Raw genomic sequence first — 19,660 nt, 5'->3', positions numbered from 1 at the left:
AGTGAAACTTTCCCTGATTCATCAGGCTGGATCAGGATTCCTCTGTTCAAGCACTTACTGCACTCTTATTTTCCTGCAGAGCTCTCTTCACAATTTGTAATGTTTATGTCAGTTTCCCCCACTAAACTGTTAAGTTCCATGAGATCAGGAACCATGGCAATGATGGCCATAGCTCACTATTGTAGCCTAAGTTTCAGGCACTATGCTCAATTAATATTTGTAGAATGAACGAACAAAGGAATAAAACTCACAATGTGTTATTCCTCCCAGGAGTGCTTTTCTAGTACTGTACATTTAATAGTGGAACTGCTAGCACATTCTCTAATAGTGGGATTTCTAGTATATTTCTGGGACGGAGAAAACTGGATGGGGGGAGTGGGCTATAAAGGTACATAAACTCTATTCGGATGTATTTATAAGGATCTGATATGAAATATATTTCATAAAATATGGTACCTATTTCATAAAACTTTGGAGTCATCCTTTACTCTTCTCTCTCATTCCTTACCCATCAGCAAATCTGCTCAGTGTTACATTTAAAATATATTCAGAATTCCAGTACTCGTCGCCCCTGTCCACACGCCATAATCTCCCATCAAGATCTTCACAGTAGCCTCCTAATTGATCTCCACGCTGGTGCCCTCCTTTGCCGTCAGCCACAAAACTGACCTTGCTAAAACGGAAGTCAGACTGAGGAAAATGTTCTCACGTTACCTTCTAATGCGCCATATATTTTACTTACCGTCTTGCTCCCTCGACTAGAAAGTAAGCTCGATGAGGACAGAGAATTCTGTTCTGCTGTTTACTGCAGGGTCCTCCGAGCCAAGAACAGAGCTCGGCCCATGGGAGTCATTCAATAAACTGTTCAATAAATGAACAGCTCCACAGGGCAACCCAAATAAATGTGCAATAATTAGGAAACGTAAACCTCCGACGTCCATTAATCTATCTCACGCTAGTCTCTACAAGTAATTACTGAAGACCTATTACTTACGGGCACGGCGCTGGGCACCCGGACAGCCTGCCTGGCAACTGAGCGAGTTCTCCTTAAAAAGGAATAAGGCCTTTTCAGGACAGTCCTCCTTACCCCCGGGGACAAAAGAAAGGGTGGAGGTGAAAACTGGCCATTTCTGGAAACAGATGAAGAAGGAGGAGGAAGGGGGAGATGGGAAGGTGAAGAGAAAAGCTCCTCCCTTCGTGCTACCGGCCTTTCTCTACCAGGCTAGGATCCGAGTCTCCGCTCGCCCTACTCCCGTGAGGTGAGAGCGAGAGAGACCCCCACGTTGGCGAATCAAACCTGGAGCGCCCGAAGCGGGGAGATGTCGGCCACTCCGGCTTCCCTTTTTCACCTGCCGCAACCGCTGACGCAGGAACCTGAGGTATTTCTATAGCAACGCTTAGCGTTACGGGACCTTTGCTTCTCCTCCTTTAGTTGGCTACCACTTTGCCTCCCTCTGCTCCAAAATAATACACGTTGCAGTTTACAAAGACGAAATGACTTAGGGAAAGAATTGTATGAGTGCTCTTGAATGTGGCTCGTTTCAGTCAGAAGGCGATTTCTGAGGCTTTCTTTTTGGCAATTGCGGAAGATGCCTCAACTGAGGGCGGGGCGGAGAGGTGTTTTTCCCACAAGGCCATGCGGCGGGGCCTCGCCTTCCTTTTTCCGCCATCTTGGACCCTGTGGAGGTGAGTGGAATTCCTGCTGCTGAACTTTGGGGGGAAAATAACTGGAGTGGGTTCCACTACATATCTAGGCTAGGCACTGCTGGGGTACGGAGGTTCTACCAGGGATTGATTTCGGTGGATTCCAGCAGCAGGGAGGACAGGATGGAGGAGATGTGGGGCTGATGGTGCTGGTCCCCTGACAGCGGGAGAACGGGTGCTCCCGTAGTCAGAGTTACTTCATGGCCCCTTCCGGAGTGAACACATACACCTTGTCATTTGTATTTACCCTTTTGAGACAGTGGCTGCTTTTGCCTGGGTTCTGTCCATTTGCTCCCCCACCCCCCAAGCCTGACTTTGTCTATAACCTCTTTCCTCAGCTTTTCTTTCCCATATATTGCTTAAGAGTCTTGTTTCCTCGTTTTTCTGATTCCTTGCTCTGATTCCTTGATTTTTTTTTTTGTAACCCCGGCATGAATTTTCTTAGGACTTCCTTTTGGAGTTTTCTAGGGGTGGTTTTAGTGTACAGCCTTGCCACTTCTCGATTCATTTTGGAGCTTGCTTAGCTATCAGGCATTCTCTGAGGTTGGGATGTCTTGCCAGACTGCGCTTCATGTAGGCGTTATGGCATAATTACGTTTCCCCATACTCTGAACGTGAAATGCCGACCAAAAGGAATTCACCTAACAGGTTTAAGAAACGAGTGGGGACTAGGTGGGGAACGTGTGTTGCGAGATTTTTAAACTGATTCTCTTTTTGTTTAAGGCCTGCTGGGAACAGGACTTCTATAAGGACAAATATGTCTGGAAGGTACGAGTTTTTAATATAGTTGCTTTGTTCTTGTATTTTTTTGTTTATTAGGCGTGGACCTAACTAAATGCGAGCTTTAAACTGGCGGGGAAAAATTAGATGTTTGTTATAGATAACTTTTGGGTAGGGGTCATTAGAAATCAAATCATACAGGTGGTTTGTTGAAGTTAAACGAGATCTTACAACAGTTTATGGTTGATGTATATTTTGTGTCTCTTAGGCTGTGGTCCAAGGCCATTTTTGCTGGCTATAAGCGAGGTCTCCGGAACCAGAGGGAGCACACAGCTCTTCTTAAAATTGAAGGTGTTTATGCTCGAGATGAAACTGAATTCTATCTAGGCAAGAGATGTGCTTATGTGTACAAAGCAAAGAAGTAAGTTGATAGTATTGTTATGCTTCTTGAGTTTTTACTTAAGATTTGTCTCATTTTACTATTCAAAGAGTAATAAATGAGATGTTAGTAAATGGGACTTTGGGACTTTTAGGAACTTAATGGAAGGTTATAGGAGGATGTTGCTTTTGTGCGTGGTATTCGATTTAAGTTATCTTATGCAGTTATTACAGTTGTTAATTGTTTCAGGGAAGGACCCAACTCCTTATTTTACGATATTAAAATTTTATAAAGCACTTTTCATGTATCTTAATTCACTTTGTTGATTCCTTGAAATTATGTTTTATAAGTGAAGGCTACATGCTTGGTTATCCTCTGAAAGGAATTTATGTTTTGTAAACTGCTATATTTTACAAAAATTACATTTATGAAGTGGCTGGCATTTAGTAGGAATGGTACTCAAGTATTTGTTGAATGAGTGATGCCCCATGCTTTTATGTAGCGACTTAAATGGTTAACTAGGGTTGAGAGCCACTGGGCTGGATGTCACTTTGAATTTGTACCACATTATAGTACTAATTGCCATAGTTCTCATGCCTCTTTTATTCCTTTTTAAAATTAGCAACACAGTGACTCCTGGTGGCAAACCAAACAAAACCAGAGTAATCTGGGGAAAGGTAACTCGTGCTCATGGAAACAGTGGCATGGTTCGTGCTAAATTCCGAAGCAACCTTCCCGCTAAAGCCATTGGACACAGAATCCGTGTAGTAAGTACAATTATAAGCAGTATGGTACCTATTGAGTCAAACTAAGCTCAAGATGTTGGACTTTGACCTCCAAGAACTATTGTGATTATAAAAATATCACCAGTGCCCGGCCAGGGGTAGCTTGGGTTGAGCATCAACCTAGGATCCAGGAGATAGCAGTTCTATTCCCGGTCCGATTCCCAGTCAGGGCACATACCCAGGTTGCAGGCTCGATCCTCATTTGGGATTGTGCAGGAGGCCGCCGACCAATGATTCTCTCATCGTTGATGTATCTATCTCCCTTCCTCTTTGTGAAATCAATGAAGATATATATATTTTTAAATGTCACCAGTAAGATTATGCTGTAAAATTGGTGGCTGCTGTGTAAATGTATTATGAAACATTAGATTCTTGGCATGTGAAGGTGAATTTTCAAGTGAATTGTGCTTAGATTTCACATTTTGCTAAAGCTGCATGGGGGAGTGGGATAGTATTTAAATGAACAATTTTATGCCCTGGCTGGTGTGGCTCAGTTGGTTGGAGCATTGTCCTAGGCACCAAAAGGTGGTGGGTTTGATCCCCCGTCAGGGCACATACCTAGGTTTCCGGTTCCATCCCCAGTGGGGTGTGTGTGAGAGGCAACAGGTGGATGTTTCTCTCTCCGCCTCTAAAAGAATCAATAAAATAAAATAAACGAACAATTTTCTGGCAAAGACATTTATTGAGCCCTAAAGTAGTTGCTAGAAAATTTAAAATCAACATACCATTTCCTGGCATAATTCTTAACATTTTCTCATCTCTTCATCATGACAGTTTTGGTAGAGGAGGTGTTAAGTCTTATTTTGTAAGAAGAAAACTGATCATGTTTCTGGGTTCCACGACTTTGGCCCAAGCCTTTGACTCTAGATCCCGTCATTTTTCTAAAATCGCTCCTGTTTTCTTTCGGACCTATTTTTTTAATAGCCATGGCCATAATCTTGGGGTGGGGGGTTCACATGGTGTACTTTTGAACCCTGCTGGGCTGTTGAGGTTCCTAATCAGAGGAAGTTTTTTACTGTTGTTAGAAGAAGCAAAATTAAATGGACTTTCAGTGCTCCCAGAATGGTTCTTAAAGCATGTTCACCTAAAAACTGAAGGCTATAAAATAAAAACTTGGTTCCTTCCCCACCTACATATAAGTCATTGGATGCTTGTCAGAGATGCATAGTGGGATAGTGGGAGGAGGGTTATCCATATTGTGTTACTCAGTGGCATTTGTAAACTTGTATATATAGCATGCATTAATGACATTGTGTTCTTTTTCTTCTCCAGATGCTGTACCCCTCAAGGATTTAAACTTATTGAAAAGTAAATAAATAAAATGGATTTGTTCTCTTGTGTTTTTAAGTGGCTCAAAAATCACTTTGCCCTAAATTCACTTGCTATATGCTTAAATAGTGACAGTTATAAGGTATTTTCAGGGTATACAAGGAAGTCATAGGGCTGAATGTAGTGATAATTACAGGGAGTTAGACAATAGGATAGAAATGATGTATCAGTTAAAGGGCTTTATATTGTGGAGGAGGGGGTTAAGTTAACTTTGGTTGGGGACTGGATAAAGGAGTACCTTGGAAAGTGATGGAGTACTTAAACCTAGCCTCTGATAAGCTTTTGGATAAGTGGAGACATAGCATGTTTCAGGAAGTATGGAAGCCAACAATTTTAGCCGGTACAGATAATGCACCATGACACTTTTCTAGGTTTGCACATCAAAATGTATCCACAACTTCCCTGTAACACGTTTATTTCTATTGGTACTGCATTTTATTAAATGCTTGTAACTACCACCATCATTAGATTGAGAATCAGTGAAAGAAACTTAAAATTATCTTGATCTCTTAAAGTACCTTGTAATAGTATGCACTTGTTAAATATAGATTGGGTGAGAAACTTGTGACTTAAAAATGGTATTTGGGAGAAATTTGATTATATTGATGGTATTTGGCAGCTTGCTGAATAGGCAGAGATGAGATATCCTTGGGATTTGTGACTGGACAAAGCGTTCTAGTATATATGTAACAAGTGGGAATGTTTTTAAGTTGAAAATGTTGAAATGATGCCACATGCCTCTGTAATGGGAGTGTTGGGGGTCTGTATTGCCCAGTTAGTGTAGCTTTATTTGGCTCCATGTTTTAATGTAAAAGTGCAGGAGCATAAGATTTTAAGCAGGGCTGCAGAATTTTTATTTAAAATTGATTTTAGAGAGGGAGAGTTGTCTCTTACACACACCCAGACCAGCAATTGAACTTTCAACCTGAGCAACCTTTGGGTGCACAGGATGATGCTCAACCAACTGAGCCACACCAGCCAGAGTATGCAGAATATTTTAAATGCAGTATGTCTGGTGTAGATTGATGCAATAGCAGCTAGTACTTTTATTAACCAACAAGTCCTGATAGTCCATGGAAACAGTTTTCCAAACAACCCTTACAGTTTGCATTTGGGTTCTCTAAGAAGCAGATGCTAAGAAACTGCTAAAAATGAATTGGGGTGTGAAAGACCTTTGATGGACAGGATGTAGGAAAGGATTAGGATTGGGTTCTAATAGCACCCAATCTAAGATTTGTTTAGTCCAGTGGTGATCCTCAAGCCAGATTCGCTGTTGGAAGAGTCCATGTTTCACAGAAACAGGCTTGTGTGATGCCAGTCTCATTTGACCTACCAGCAGCCCTCGGGAAGTGTGGCCTCAAGGCAAACAAGGTAGATGTTGAGATGCAACTTGAGGTCGTCAATTGTGCTCTCTCAACTGGATCTAAGTGCGTTTTATGGCCACCACAAGTTAGAATGAGGGAATTGAACTTGGAATATCTGGGGTAAAGAGCAAGAAGAGGCCATTTCAGACCTAGAAACATTTAGTTCCCCCTCTCAAAGAAAGATCCAGTGTAAATGAAAAGTACCTACTTTATTTGTGCCAGTAGAGGCAATATCAGTACTTGGAGTGGTCAGGGATAGAGGTTTTTTGAAAAAAAGGAAATGACAGGTTTTGTGTGAAAGAAGGCATTTGAGGAACCATTCAACTGGCTTATGTAATGTGACTAAAATTTATTGGGCCTGGCTGGTGCATGGGATTGAGCATCACCCCATGCACCAGGAGTTCCCTCGTTCAATTCTAGGATCAGGGCACATGCTGGGTTGCGGCCCGATCCCTAGTAGGGGTTGTGCAGGAGGCAGTTGGTCACTCATCCCTGCCCTTCTCTCCCTGAAGTCATTAAAAAAAAAAACAAAACCTATAGGGAATCAGTATCAAAAACTAAGATTCCAGTTTATACAAGGTCTTGTGTACTGTACTAGGGATTTTAGACATACAATTCTTGTCTATAATAGTGTAATTAAGACACTTGATAGGGTTGACCAGATTCATACTTTAGAACCCAGTGGCAACCCAGCATTAATTGAAGGGAAAACCAGGTAGGGTTTGCAGTCTTAACTGAGTTTTTCAGCACGGAAATAGAGTAGACTCCATAAACATTAACAATTAAAAAACCAAGTAGGAGTGTTCAAGGGCAACATGTACCCCCTTTGGTTGCTGTGTGGGTACTGAGTTTACAAAGCTGGGGAAGCAAGAGATGGGTTTTATGGTTTATTTTTTAAAAATACTGATTTTTAGAGACAGGAAGGGAAAGAGAAACATTGGTGGTCTGCCTCTTGTACATACCCCAACTGGGGACTGAACCCACAACCTGGGCGTATGCCCTGACCAGGAATTGAACCTTTTGGTGCATGGGATGACAGCCACACCAGCCAGGGCTGTTTTTTAATTTTTATTTTTTGCAGAGGTGGAGGAGTTGAGTTTGATGAGACTGTAGGATGCTTAGCTGTGAATATGTTCGGGAAGGCAGGTGGATATTCAGTTCCGGTCTGGGTTGTTCAATGTAGAGGAAAAGAAAGTTCAGTGTGGCCCTGGCCCAGTAGCTCAGTTGGTTAGAGCATCATCCCAGTATGCCAAGGTTGTAGGTTCAATCCCTGGTTAGGGGACTTAGAAGAATCAATGAATGCATAAATAAGTAGAACAACAAATCGACGTTTCTCTTCCTCCCTAAAATAAAAATTTAAAAATCCCAATGCCAGTCACCTTGTAGGAGTCAAGTGAATGTGGTATTCTTAGTGGGGTAGAGCAACGGGGGTGAATACACAAGTGATAGGCATTTGAGCAAAGCAGGGAAGAGAAAGCTGACAATCCTTAAAACAAGTAAATGTAGTTGCAAAGGAGCGTTGCATGCAAATTCATCCCCTTTTCAACTGCTATAATGCAGCACTTGTAAATAAGGGTGCTTGTACTTTTCTGTTGGCAAAATGAGGTTTGATCTGCAAAAGTATTCCTCAAGCCAAAGTTACCATTGGCTGACTCCCATGTTTCACAGAAATGAGCCTGAATGGCTAGCAGCTTTTCAACTAGAACACTGAAACAGCCTCTCCCCATCATGACACTACTGCAACCAGGAACTTGAAGATGACTGGTGTTCTTTGTTGACAATCCTCAATTATTTGTAGTCTTGTAGTGAAAAGAACACATATGAAAGTGATAAATTTGGTTTGGGATCCCAACTTCCACTAGTTGTGGGATGATAGACACATCTCTCTTTTTTAAAAAAGTTTTTAGTTGCGTTTTAGAGAGACTGATTTGTTGTTCCACTTATTTATGCATTCATTGGTTGATTCTTTTAAGTGCCCTGACCAGGGATTGAACCCCCAATTGAGCTAGGGTTGACACATCATCGGATGAGTCTTTACTTATAAAATGCCCCACCCCTGTATTTGAGTACATGGTCATCAGCGATGAAATATAAATTCTTAGAGATTTTATATTCTTCCTGCCCCTATGGTTCCTAGCATAGTGATTTATAATATCCACTTCCTGTTGAATGTTCCAGCTAAGTGCTTCCAATTCCTAGTCCAGTTCTTTGTTTCATGGGCCACAGGAGAATTGTTTAGATTTTTAACATTTTCTGTAGTTCCTCACTGGTCGGTTTTGAAGGTATTTTCCCTAATGGTAAGGATCCACCCAATCTCTTACTGAGTTAATACAGTTGCAATTAATAGGTTTTAAATACATCAATACTGGGTTGAATAGTAAAGGACAGACACATCATTGACTTTACAGGAAGTGACTTTAAGAAGAAATGGGCCGCCTGCCAGGCGTGGCTCAGCGGTTGAGCATCAACCTAGGATCCAGTCAATTCCCGGCCAGGGCACATGCCAGGTTGCAGGCTGATCCCCAGTCAGGGGCATGCAGGAGGCAGCTGATCAATGACTCTCATCATTGATGTTTCTCTCTCTCTCCCTCTCCCTTCTTCTCTCTCAAATCAATAAAGATATTAAAAAAAAAAAAAAAAAAAGGAATGGGCCTACAATTGGTGACATAACGACAAATGAAAATTATATTTCATTTACCTTTTATACAGAGGGCTACACCGTAAAAAAATTATGCAACTGTTTATGTTTAAGCCACCTGGCACCTAGTGGGTGCAAACCTTTTCTGTGACAGAATTAAAGGCTGAACAACTCAGTAAAGACACCCATATTACCACCATCTCTGTCACCATAAACACCACTAGTCTGACAGCCCAACTCTCGCGGGCCACTAAACTGCATTTACTAGCTAGCTTTACGTAAGGAGACACGTGTCATGTTCTGCGGAGCGCTTCTTGCGGGTGAGGTTAGCCAATGGAAAAGCAGCTTTTGGCCAGCGGGCCCCTCCCCCTCCCCTGAGCGGTGAGGGGCGTGGCTGGCGCCCGGCGCGGAGGCGTCACGTACTCCATGGTAACGACGCTCAGCCCAAAGATGGCGCCCGAATGGGGTGGAGGAGTTGGTTCCTCGGGCTCAGGCCCGGGCCCGGGCCGGTGGCGCCGGAGCGGTTCTTTATGGGTCCGAGGCGTTTTACTCCTGTTGGGCGGGCTCCGAGCAAGCGCTACATCTATTCCTGTCTCCTTGGGCAGTTCCCCTCCCTGTCGGCACCACGTCCCCTCTGACACTGAGGTAGGGCGACGGAGGAACGGGAGCGGGCCCTGTGTGGGTAAAGTAACACGGGAGGCAGTGGCATAGAGAGTAGTGATTGGAACAAGGCGTACGGGAGAAGGAAGCGAAATGGTGCCCAAGACTGAACTGCTATCAGCTCCCTTCCTGCACCAAACTAAGTGGCTGAGTTAGGCACTCAAACCATCACTCGCCTGTGCGTAGAGTTGTGCGTAGCAGGTTGTGCTAGAGCAGTGGTTTTCAAATTTGAGCTTGCATCCGAATCACCTGGAGGGCTTGTTAAAACACAGATTGCTGCCCAACTCCCCCACTTTCTGATTCATTAAGGCAGGGATGGGTCCCCAGTATTTGCAGCTCAAGTTCCCAAATAGTTGGTGATGCTGCCTGTCCAAGGACCACACTTTGGGAAACACTGAACTAAAGATTTGGGGAGGAATTAATTGGAGAACCAAAGGCGATGGAGGGATATTGGGGTTCTGTGGAGAAAAAAATCAGGTTTATTTTCAGGTTGCCTCATCACATTGCTTGCTTTACCCTGTTCTCCTGCCCTGGAAGTGCCTACGTCCTCACACTCCATTTTTCTTCCTAAATTCTTTCACTTTAAGTTCCCTTATCTCAAAGCAGCCTCCTGAAACGGACGCCAGTATAATAATGCTCTTTCCATTTTTCCCTCTGTCTTATCTGTACTCTCGTCAGTACTGCTATGTGATACTGGCTTGTTTTTCAGGCATATCTTGCTTTTGTAAATTGTAAGGTTCCTTAGGATAAAGTTCGTGTCTTACGCTTTGATTCCTCCACAGTACTTTGCTCCGAGGGAGGGCCCACAACAATCTCTATTCTTTGAGGAAAGGAGACACAGTGCCTGGGGAAGGGCTGCATGTTGTGACTGATTTTACAATTTGTCTTATTACTTTATCAAGAAATATTAACCTAGAAATTTTCAGATCGGCCCTGTAATCTAAGACCTCTCATTTATGTGGTAATTTCCAAAAAATTATTTGCATCCTGTTCAACCATATGTGCCAAAATATTAAGTTTGGGGTTTGCAGTGGTGTAATACCTGTAATCGTTTTTTATCATGACACTGCATTTTGGCTGAATTACTTTATTTTTTTTAGCCCCTTCGCAACTTTTAAGTTTAAGAATGCATCATTGTTGCCTATAATCACTATGCTGTGCATTAGCTCTACAGGACTTATTTATCTACTGGTTGTAAGTTTATACTCTTAAACAACATACCCCAAATTCCCCCACCCCTCTGATAAATTCTTTTAAAAAAAATTCCCACAAAGCCCTGTGCTTCTCTCTTTCAATTTAGATTAAAGTCAGAGGAAGTAGTTCAAAGACCTGCAAAATCTCTGCTAGAAGGAACCTGAATAGCTGTTTCTTCTAGTGGTTGTTGCCAATGTACAAATCTCTAACTTATATTTTAACATCTCCATGAATAGGGGAATTATCTTCAGAGGCATCCCCTATGTTTTTTGGAGATCAGCATTGTTAAAGTTTTTCTTTTTGTAAGAGTTGAAAACTCTTTCTGAAACACACACACACACACACAAACACACATTCCTTTTTACACCTCTTGGCTGAACAAGCTCAGTAGTGATAGTTCTTCAGATATTAAAAGCAAGCTATTAAGTTCTTGAGAGTTCTCATCCCTAATAAATTTTCCTAGTTCTTGACAGGGTATGTGAGAGCAAGCCCTTTTAACCATTTTCTTTGCTTTAACCTGAACACAAAGTATAGGCAAGAACCATTCATTGTTCATAGTACTTAAATGCTACAGGAAATTACAGTAACTTTTCTTGGTGGTAGGGGGGAACTAGAAAACATTTTGACTCATTTAACTTGTTCTCAATTAAAACCTCAATGTTTTGTTTTTACTTTTTATTATACAAATTAAAACAAAACCCCAAACAGAATAGTATAATGAACTCCCATCGGCCCATCACCCAGCTTCAACACTTAACCAATATTCTGTCATTCTTGTTTCATGTACTTCTCTCCATTCCCCATCCTTTCACTTTTTACTTTTAAAAGTTTTGGGGGATATAACTTACATATATTGAAATGCAACAGATGCAGTCATGTACATCCATGTGAAACTCACAACCCAATCACAATGTAGAACATTTCCATGTCTTCAGAAAGTTTCCTCCTATCCTGTGCCAGTCATTCCCCGGTCCACACCAGCAATTATTGTTCTGATTTTCATTTTACATTAGATTTAGATTTTACAATAGATTAGTTTTGCCTGTTCTAGAACTTAGTTTGCATAAATAGAGTGATAAAATATATATCCTATTATATGATAGATTGTATTGAATTTTCCAATAGTAAATCAACCTTGTATTTTTGGAATAGACCCTACTTGGTCATGATGTGTTATCCTTTTTATATACCTCAAAATTCAATTTGCTAATAGATTGTTAAGGACTTCTGTATTTATGTTTATGAGTGATGTTAGTTTATAACCCTTTTCAGTCAAGTTTTTGTTAGCTTTTGATATCAGAATTATACTGGCCTCACAGAATGAATTGGGAAGTATTCCATCCTCTTATATTTTCTAAGAGTTTGTGTAAAATTGAAACCATTTCTTTCTTAAATGTTTGATATAGTTCATAACTGAAACCACATGGGCTTGGAGTTTTCTTGCAGAGAGTTTTTAGAATACCTTAATTGACCTATAATTGATATACTGTACCATAAAATTCACCCACTTAATTGTCCAATTCAATGATTTTTAATAAGTTTATAGAATTGTGCAACCATCACCACAATAAAATTTTAGAACATTTCCACCACTCCAGAAAGATCCTTTGTGCCCATTTATAGTCAATCCCTATTTTCTTTTCTTTTTTTAAATTTTTATTGTTGAAAATATTACAGATGTCCCCTTTTTCTCCCATTAACCCCTTCTACCCCACACCCACTCCCGGCCCCAGGCCTTCATCACACTATTGTCTGTGTCCATGGGCTATGCATATATGCATATAAATTCTTTGGTTAATTTCTATTTTCAAGCAACCAATATATAGAGAGGTTTAGATAAATCCATTTTCTCTGATACAAGCCTATTCATGCTTTCTTTTTAAAAAAAATATGTTTTTATTGATTTTTAGAGAAAGAGGAAGGGAGAGGGATAGAGGTAGAAACATCAATGAGAGAGCAACATCATGCATCAGCTGCCTCCTACACTGCCCCTACTGGGGATCCATGTGCCCTGACTGGTAATTGAACCAATGAGTCAAACTCACCCGGCTATTCATGCTTTCTCTCTGATCTTGTCAGCCTGGGTAACTTGTATTTTTCAAAGACTTTATTTCATCTGAAGTTTTAAATTTGTTGGCATAAATTTGTTCATCATTATCCTTTTGAGTGAAGAAAGTAAGAAGTTACGAAATAATCATGGGGATATAAAATACAGCACAGGGAATATAGTAAATAATATTGTAATAACTGTATGGTGCCAAGTGGATACTAGAGTTATCAGGGGAATCACTTCACAAATTATGTAATTGTCTAACCACTATGCTGAATATCTGAAACAAATATTTTTAAAAATTATCTTTTGATGTCTGTAGAATCTGGTGTGATACCTACCCTTTTATTTCTTAAGTGGTAATTGGTGTTTATTCTGTTTTATCATAGTCCAGTCTTGCTAGGGGGGTTATTAACTTTATTAATTGTTATAATAACCAACTCTTGGCTTTAGTAATTATCTTTAATGATTGTTTTATCTATTTTGTTGTTTTCTCTTCTTTATTTCCTCTTTCTACTTATTGTGGATTTACTTTGTTCATATTATCAGGTGAAAACTTAAATCATTGTTTTGGATCCCTTTTTTCATTCTAATACAAATATTCAAAGATACAAATTTTGCTCTAAGTAAGTACGTTAGCTGCACCTCACAGATTTTGACACATTGTATTTTAATTATTGTTTAGTTCAAAAAGTGTTTTTATTTTCCCTGATAATTTCTTCTTTCATCCATGGGTTATTAAAACTGTTTAAAGTATAATTTCTAAATATTGGGTCCTTTTCTAGATACCTTATGTTAATGATTTCTAATTTAGAGAGTATCTTCTGTAAGATTTCAACACTTTTATTTATTTATTTATTTTATCCTCACCCGAGGATATTTTTTCCATTACTTTTCAGAGAGAGTGGAAGGAGAGAGAGAGAGAGACATTGATGTGAGAGAAACACATCGATTGGTTGCCTCCCACACACACCCCAACCAGAGCCAGGGATTGAGCCTGCAACCGAGGTATGTGCCCTTGGCCAGAATCGAACCCCGGACCCTTTGGGCCAAGGGCTGACACTTTAACCACTGAGCCAAACTGTCTAGGGCAGATATCAGCACTTTAAAATTTGAGATTGTTTTATTTATACTTCAGCATACACTTTATCCTGTTTAGATTTTCATGTGTACTTGTAAAAGATATATATTCTATAGTTATTGAGTGTAGTTTCTATACAATGTCAATAAGGTGTGGTGATTGACAGTATACTTCAGATTGCTATATTCTTACAAATTTTTGCCTAGTCATTAGGGTCCTAAAAATCTCTAAGACTGTAAATTTATCTTCCTTTGGTTCTGTCAGTTTTTGCTTCATGGATTTTGAATCTGTTAGATAGATTCAAATTTATAATCATGTCTTTCTGTTGTATTTACCCTGTCTACTTGTACCAGTTTTCATTATAAAATTTTATTCTTTATTCCTGGTAATACTCCCTGTCTTGAAGTCTATTTTGTCTGATATTAATGTAACATTTCAGCTTGCTTATAATTAGAGCTGACATGATATACATCTTTCCATTCTTTTACATTTAACCTTGTGTTGTGTGTGTGTATATTTGCTTTATGGATTATAATAGGCATCTTTTGCTTATTACAAAAATTTAATGTTGATTTTGCCTTATCATAGTGATTACGACGTCCAATATGATGTTAAATAAGAGTGGCGAGAGTAGACATCCTTGCATTATTCCTGATCTTAGGGGGAAAGCATTTAGTCTTCTGCTATTAAGAATATTAGTTGTAGTTTTTTTGTAGATATGCTTTATCAGGTTAAGAAAATTACCTGCTATTCCTAGTTTGCTGATAGTTTTTATCATGAATGGATGCTGAATTTTATTAAATGTATTTCTGCATCAATTGATATAATCATGTAGCTTTACTGCGTTCATACTGTGAGTTACATTGATTGATTTTTTTTTTTTGAATGATGAACTAGTCTTGTATTCCTGAGATAAAACCCCACTTGGTAATGATGTATTAACACTTTTTACATTTTACTGGATTTGATTTGCTAATACTTTGTTGGTGCTTTTGCACACATGTTCATGAGGGGATATTGGTCTGTAGTTTTCTTTCCTCAGTGACTTTGTTAGGTTTGGTATTAGGGTAATGCTGGCCTCATAGAATGAGTTGGGAAACATTCCTTCCTCTTCTAATTTTAAGAAGAGTTTGCAGCCCTAGCCGGTTTGGCTCAGTTCTGGTATTGGCCTTCAGACTGAAGGGTCCTGGATTCAGTTCCGGCCAAGGGCACATACCTTGGTTGCAGGCTCAATCCCCAGCCCTGGTCAGGGCCCGTGTGGGAGGCAACCAATCAATGTGTCACTCTCACATCGATGTTTCTCTTTCTCTCCCTCTCTCTCCCTTCCACTCTTTCTGAAGAGCAATGGAAAAAAAATATCCTCAAGTGAGGATTAAAAAAAAGAAAAAGAAGAGTTTACATGCAGTCAGTATTGCTTCTTCCTTAAAAATTTTAGTAGAATTCATGAATGAATCCATCTCAGCCTGGAATTTTCTTTGAGAGTTGTAAACTATGAAATCAATTTCTTTAATAGATACTGGAGTATTCAGGTTGTCTATTTCTTCTTGATTGTGTTTTCCTTTCATTAAAGTTGTCAAATTTATGAACATAAAGTTTTTCTTAATATTTCTTTTGATCTTTTAAATGTTGTAAAGGTTTTTGGTACCACTTCTAATGTGTGGGTTTTTTTCTACATACCACTAAGCAACTGGGTGTCCTACAATTTAACTCAATTCTGACACTATCTACCTAGAGGTAATATCAGATTCCACAGGTTAAGGGTATAGTCCTATGAGACTCCTTCCCCCCTCAATCTCAAGTCCAGGTTGTCACCTGAGCTTTTGACCTAACAGCTATAGATTGGAGGTTTTAACGACCCCCAACTTGGATTCACCTAATATAAAGAGCAGCTCACAGAACTCAGAGAAAATTTTTACTTACTAGAATATCAGTATATTATCAAAGGATATAACTCAACAGTTAGATGGAAGAGATGCATAAGGCAAGGTATGGAAAAAGGCATAGAGCTTCTATGCTGTGTAAGCATACCACTCTCTCCAAATCTCTGTGTGTTCGCCAACCTGGAAGCTCTCCAAACCCCATTCTATGGGTTTTATGGAGGCTTCATTGCATAGACACGATTGATTAAATCATTGACCATGAACTCAGTTGGTGATTGAACTCAATCTTCATTCAGCCTCTCTCCTCTCCTCAGAAGTGGTAGTGGGGGAACAGAACTGAAAATTTCAACCCTCTATTCACATGTTTGGCTCCACCAGCAACTAGTCCCCATCCTTAGGTACTTTCCAGAAGTCACCTGATTAGCATAACAAAAGTCACCTTTATTGCTCTCATCACTTAGGGTTTTAATAGCTCTCTGCCAGAAACAGAACAAAGACCAAATACATATATCTTATAAATCACAATATCACAGTGTGTAGTGATGTCTCCTGTTTTATTGATATTGGTATTGGTACTTGGTGTCCCCTCTTTCTTGGTCAGCCTGCTTACAGGCTTATTAATTGTATTGATCTCAAAGAATCAGTTTGGTTTCATTGATTGGTTTCATAAGGCCTTGGTTTCATTTATTTTTCTATTTTCAATTTAATTAATTTCTGCTCTTATCCTTATTATTTCCTTTCTTCTGCTCTGAGTTTAATTTGCTCTTCTTTTTCTAGTTTCTTAATATGGAAATCTAGATATTTAATTTGTGATTATTTTTCCTAATATAAATATTTAAAACTATAAATTTTCCTCTAAATGCTGCTTTAGCTACATTGTTGTAATTTTCTTTTTATTCAACTCAAAATATTTTCCAATCTCCCTTGTGACTTCCTCTTTAACCTAAGGCATAATTAGAAGTTTGTTGTTTGATTTTTGAATATTTGGGGATTTCCTAGTTATTTTTCTATAATTGCATTTTAGTTTAATTTTGTTATGGATAGAGAATATTCTTTGTATGATTTCAGTTTTTAAATATTTCTTAAGGTTTATTTTATAGCCCAAAATGTGATCTATCTAGGTGAATATTCCACTTGTACATTCTGTTGTTGTTGGGCAAGTGGTCTATAAATATCAATTAGGTCAAGTTAGTTGTAGTGTTGCTCAGGTCTCCTATATCCCTACTGATTTTTCTATGTACTTGTTTGTATCAGTTACTGAGATCAGAGTGTTGAAGCCTCCAGCTATAATTGTGGATTTATTTCTCGTTTCAGTTTTTGCTTCATGTATTTTGAAGCTTTGCTGTTAGATTGTTATGTTTTCTTGGTGAATTGATCCACTTGGCATTATATACTGTCTCTTTATCCCTGGTAATATTACTTTTTTAAAAAAATATGTCTTTATTGATTTCAGAGAGAGGAAGGGAGAGAAAGAGAGAGAGAAAAACATCAATGATGAGAGAGTTGTCATTGATCAGCTGCCTCCTGCGTGCCCCTGACTGGGGACCGAGCCCGCAACCCAGTCATGTGCCCTCACAGGGAATCGAACCATGATCTCCTGGATCCTAAGTCGATGCTCAACTGCTGAGCTATGCCTGGCTGGGCAATATTACTCATTTTTAAAAATTTAATTTAATTCAAGCTTCATGCATTAGGACAGGCACCATCTGTATGTATATTTTCTTTGGTGAGATGTCTATTAAAGTTTTTGGCTGTTTTTTTTGTTTGTTTAAGATATTTGATTGATTTTTAGAGAGAGAGGAAGGGAGAGGGAAAGAGAGAGAGAAACATCCATGTGAGAGAGCAAAATATCCATGGGCTGCCTCCTACATGCCCCCTACTGGGGATCGAGCTCACAACCCAGGCATGTGCCCTGACCAAGAGTCTAACTGGCAACCTTTCAGTACATAGGACTATACCCAACCAACTGAGCCATACCAGCCAGGGCAGTTTTTGACCATTTTTAAATTGGGTTGTTTGTTTTCTTTTTCTTTCTTTCTTTCTTTTCTTTTCTTTTTTTTTTTTTTTTACATTTTTACTGGATTTATTGGGGTGACATTTGTTAATAAAATTATATAAGTTTCAGGTGTACAATTCTATAATACATCATCTGTATATTGTATTGGGTGTTCACCACCCCAAGTCAAGTCTTCTTCCATCACAATTTTTCCCTCCTATGCCGTCTTCTACTTTACCCCACCCCACTTGGGTTATTTTCATAATTGTTGAGTTTTAAAAGTTCTTTGTATATTTTGGATAATCGTCCTTTTTCAGATGTATCTTTTGCAAATATTTTCTCCTATTTTGGCTTATCTTATTCTCTTGATGTTATCTTCAACTGAGAAGTTTTTAATTTTAATAAAATTGAATTTATCAATTATTTCATTCATGGATCATGCCGTCAGTGCTGTATCTTAAACGTCATTGCCATACCCAAGGTCATCGAGCTTCACTCCTATTGTATCTTTTAAGAGTTTTATTGTTTTGCATTTTACATTTAGGTCTATAATCCATTTTGAGTTAATTTTTATGATGGATATTAGGTGTGTATATAGATTCATTTTTTTCCAAGTGGATATCCAGTTGTTCTAGGGCCATTTGTTGAAAAGACTATCTGCTCCATTATTTTACCTTTTTCCTTTTGTTGAAGAATAGTTGACTATATTTATGTGGTTCTATTCCTGGGCGCTCTATCCTGTTCTATGGGTCTATTTGTCTCTTCTTTTGCCAGTACCACACTGTCTTGATTACTGTAGCTTTTTCCTTAAGTCTTGAAGTCACATAGCATCAGTTCTCCAACTTCATTCTTCTCCAATATTGTGTTGGCTAGTCTGGGTCTTTTGCCTCTCTATGTAAATTTTAGAATCAGTTGATTTATATCCATAATATAACTTGCTGGGATTTTGATTGGGATTACATTGAATCTATACATCAAGTTGAGTCTTTCTATTCATGAATATGAAATATCTCTCCATTTATTTGTTCTTTTATTTTTTTCTGGGTATTACACTTGAAATTTATTTATTAATTTTAAGTTAGGATCTCAATTGGCTAATCTATACAACATCTTTAAAGTATTTTTTAAAATCTATTCCTTGTTTCAGGTCATAAATAAGGTCCATCTTAAGGCAAATCATGTTGTAAAGAGAGATGCTGATGAACATTTAAGAATCAAGACTATCTATGATAAAAGTATTGAAGAGTAAGTAGATCATTATTTTGTGACCTTTTAAATTAAGAATCAAACTATTAAAGATCTTTTTATCTGTTACCTGAAGTTCCATAGATTGAACTCAGTGCCAGATGCACCTTCAAGATGGAATTAAACTAAAAATGCTTTTTAATTTGGAAAGATGGTGGCCATGGGGTATGATCAAAATCTATATATCATGCATAATTTGAACAGAAAAAATATGGATCTACTTAGATGTGGTCACTAACAGACCTAGAAGGCACCTAAGTACTTGGAAGAAAAATAAGATGAAGTGCTTATATATACAATAATAAGAATATTTACAAAATTATTAACCAGAGAGATAATATAAATTTTTTATTTAGTGTAAGAGTGGTCCAGAAAACAGATAAATTAAATCTATGTAGTTTTTTTTTTTTTAAAGATTTTTTTATTGATTTTTTAGAAAGAAAAGGGAGAGGGAGAGAGAGAAACATCAATGTGAGATGGAAACATCGATGTTGCATGCCCCTAGGCATGTGTCCTGATTGGGAATTGAATCAGCAACCTTTCAGTGCACAAGACAATGCCAAACCAACTGAGCCACACTGGCCAGGGCAATCTATAGTATTTTATGAAGATCTATTAAGAGTAATTGATGTCCT

General features: G+C 38.8%; 2 protein-coding genes across 5 annotated transcripts in view; both read left to right on the top strand.

Moving 5' to 3' along the window:
* The first annotated feature begins 1,638 nt into the window (after nt 1-1,638).
* RPL35A (ribosomal protein L35a) lies at nt 1,639-4,935 on the top strand. Of its 3 annotated transcripts, XM_016199968.2 has the most exons (5): nt 1,639-1,686; nt 2,428-2,472; nt 2,693-2,845; nt 3,426-3,570; nt 4,861-4,935. In XM_016199968.2, the coding sequence occupies exons 2-5, from the start codon at nt 2,462-2,464 to the stop codon at nt 4,882-4,884; spliced, it is 333 nt and encodes a 110-aa protein (XP_016055454.2). In that variant the 5' UTR covers nt 1,639-1,686; nt 2,428-2,461; the 3' UTR covers nt 4,885-4,935. The 3 variants fall into 3 exon arrangements, with proteins under 3 accessions (XP_016055454.2, XP_016055453.2, XP_016055455.1); XM_016199967.2 differs by lacking the exon at nt 4,861-4,935 and having other exon boundaries at nt 3,426-3,716; XM_016199969.2 differs by lacking the exons at nt 1,639-1,686; nt 4,861-4,935 and adding an exon at nt 1,724-1,770 and having other exon boundaries at nt 3,426-3,718.
* A 4,410-nt stretch (nt 4,936-9,345) lies between these two features.
* Nucleotides 9,346-19,660, top strand: part of LMLN (leishmanolysin like peptidase) — a 56,829-nt gene continuing 46,514 nt past the window's right edge. Inside the window, exons 1-2 of one of the 2 annotated variants that reach the window (XM_016199958.2) lie at nt 9,346-9,564; nt 18,928-19,025. In XM_016199958.2, the coding sequence (XP_016055444.2) occupies nt 9,346-9,564; nt 18,928-19,025 (317 nt within the window). The remainder of the gene's footprint in view (nt 9,565-18,927; nt 19,026-19,660) is intronic. The other variant, XM_016199959.2, reaches the window with a different exon arrangement.

The sequence above is a fragment of the Miniopterus natalensis genome, chromosome 6 (assembly GCF_054644295.1).
Source record: "Miniopterus natalensis isolate mMinNat1 chromosome 6, mMinNat1.hap1, whole genome shotgun sequence".
Lineage (NCBI taxonomy): Eukaryota > Metazoa > Chordata > Mammalia > Chiroptera > Miniopteridae > Miniopterus > Miniopterus natalensis.
This window is presented reverse-complemented; position numbering and strand designations above follow the sequence as displayed.

Bases quoted from the DNA above. Each gene is read 5' to 3' on its own strand.
- RPL35A (XM_016199969.2), top strand. The intron at 2,846-3,425 runs GTAAGTTGATAG...TTTTAAAATTAG, and splicing joins TATGTGTACAAAGCAAAGAA to CAACACAGTGACTCCTGGTG.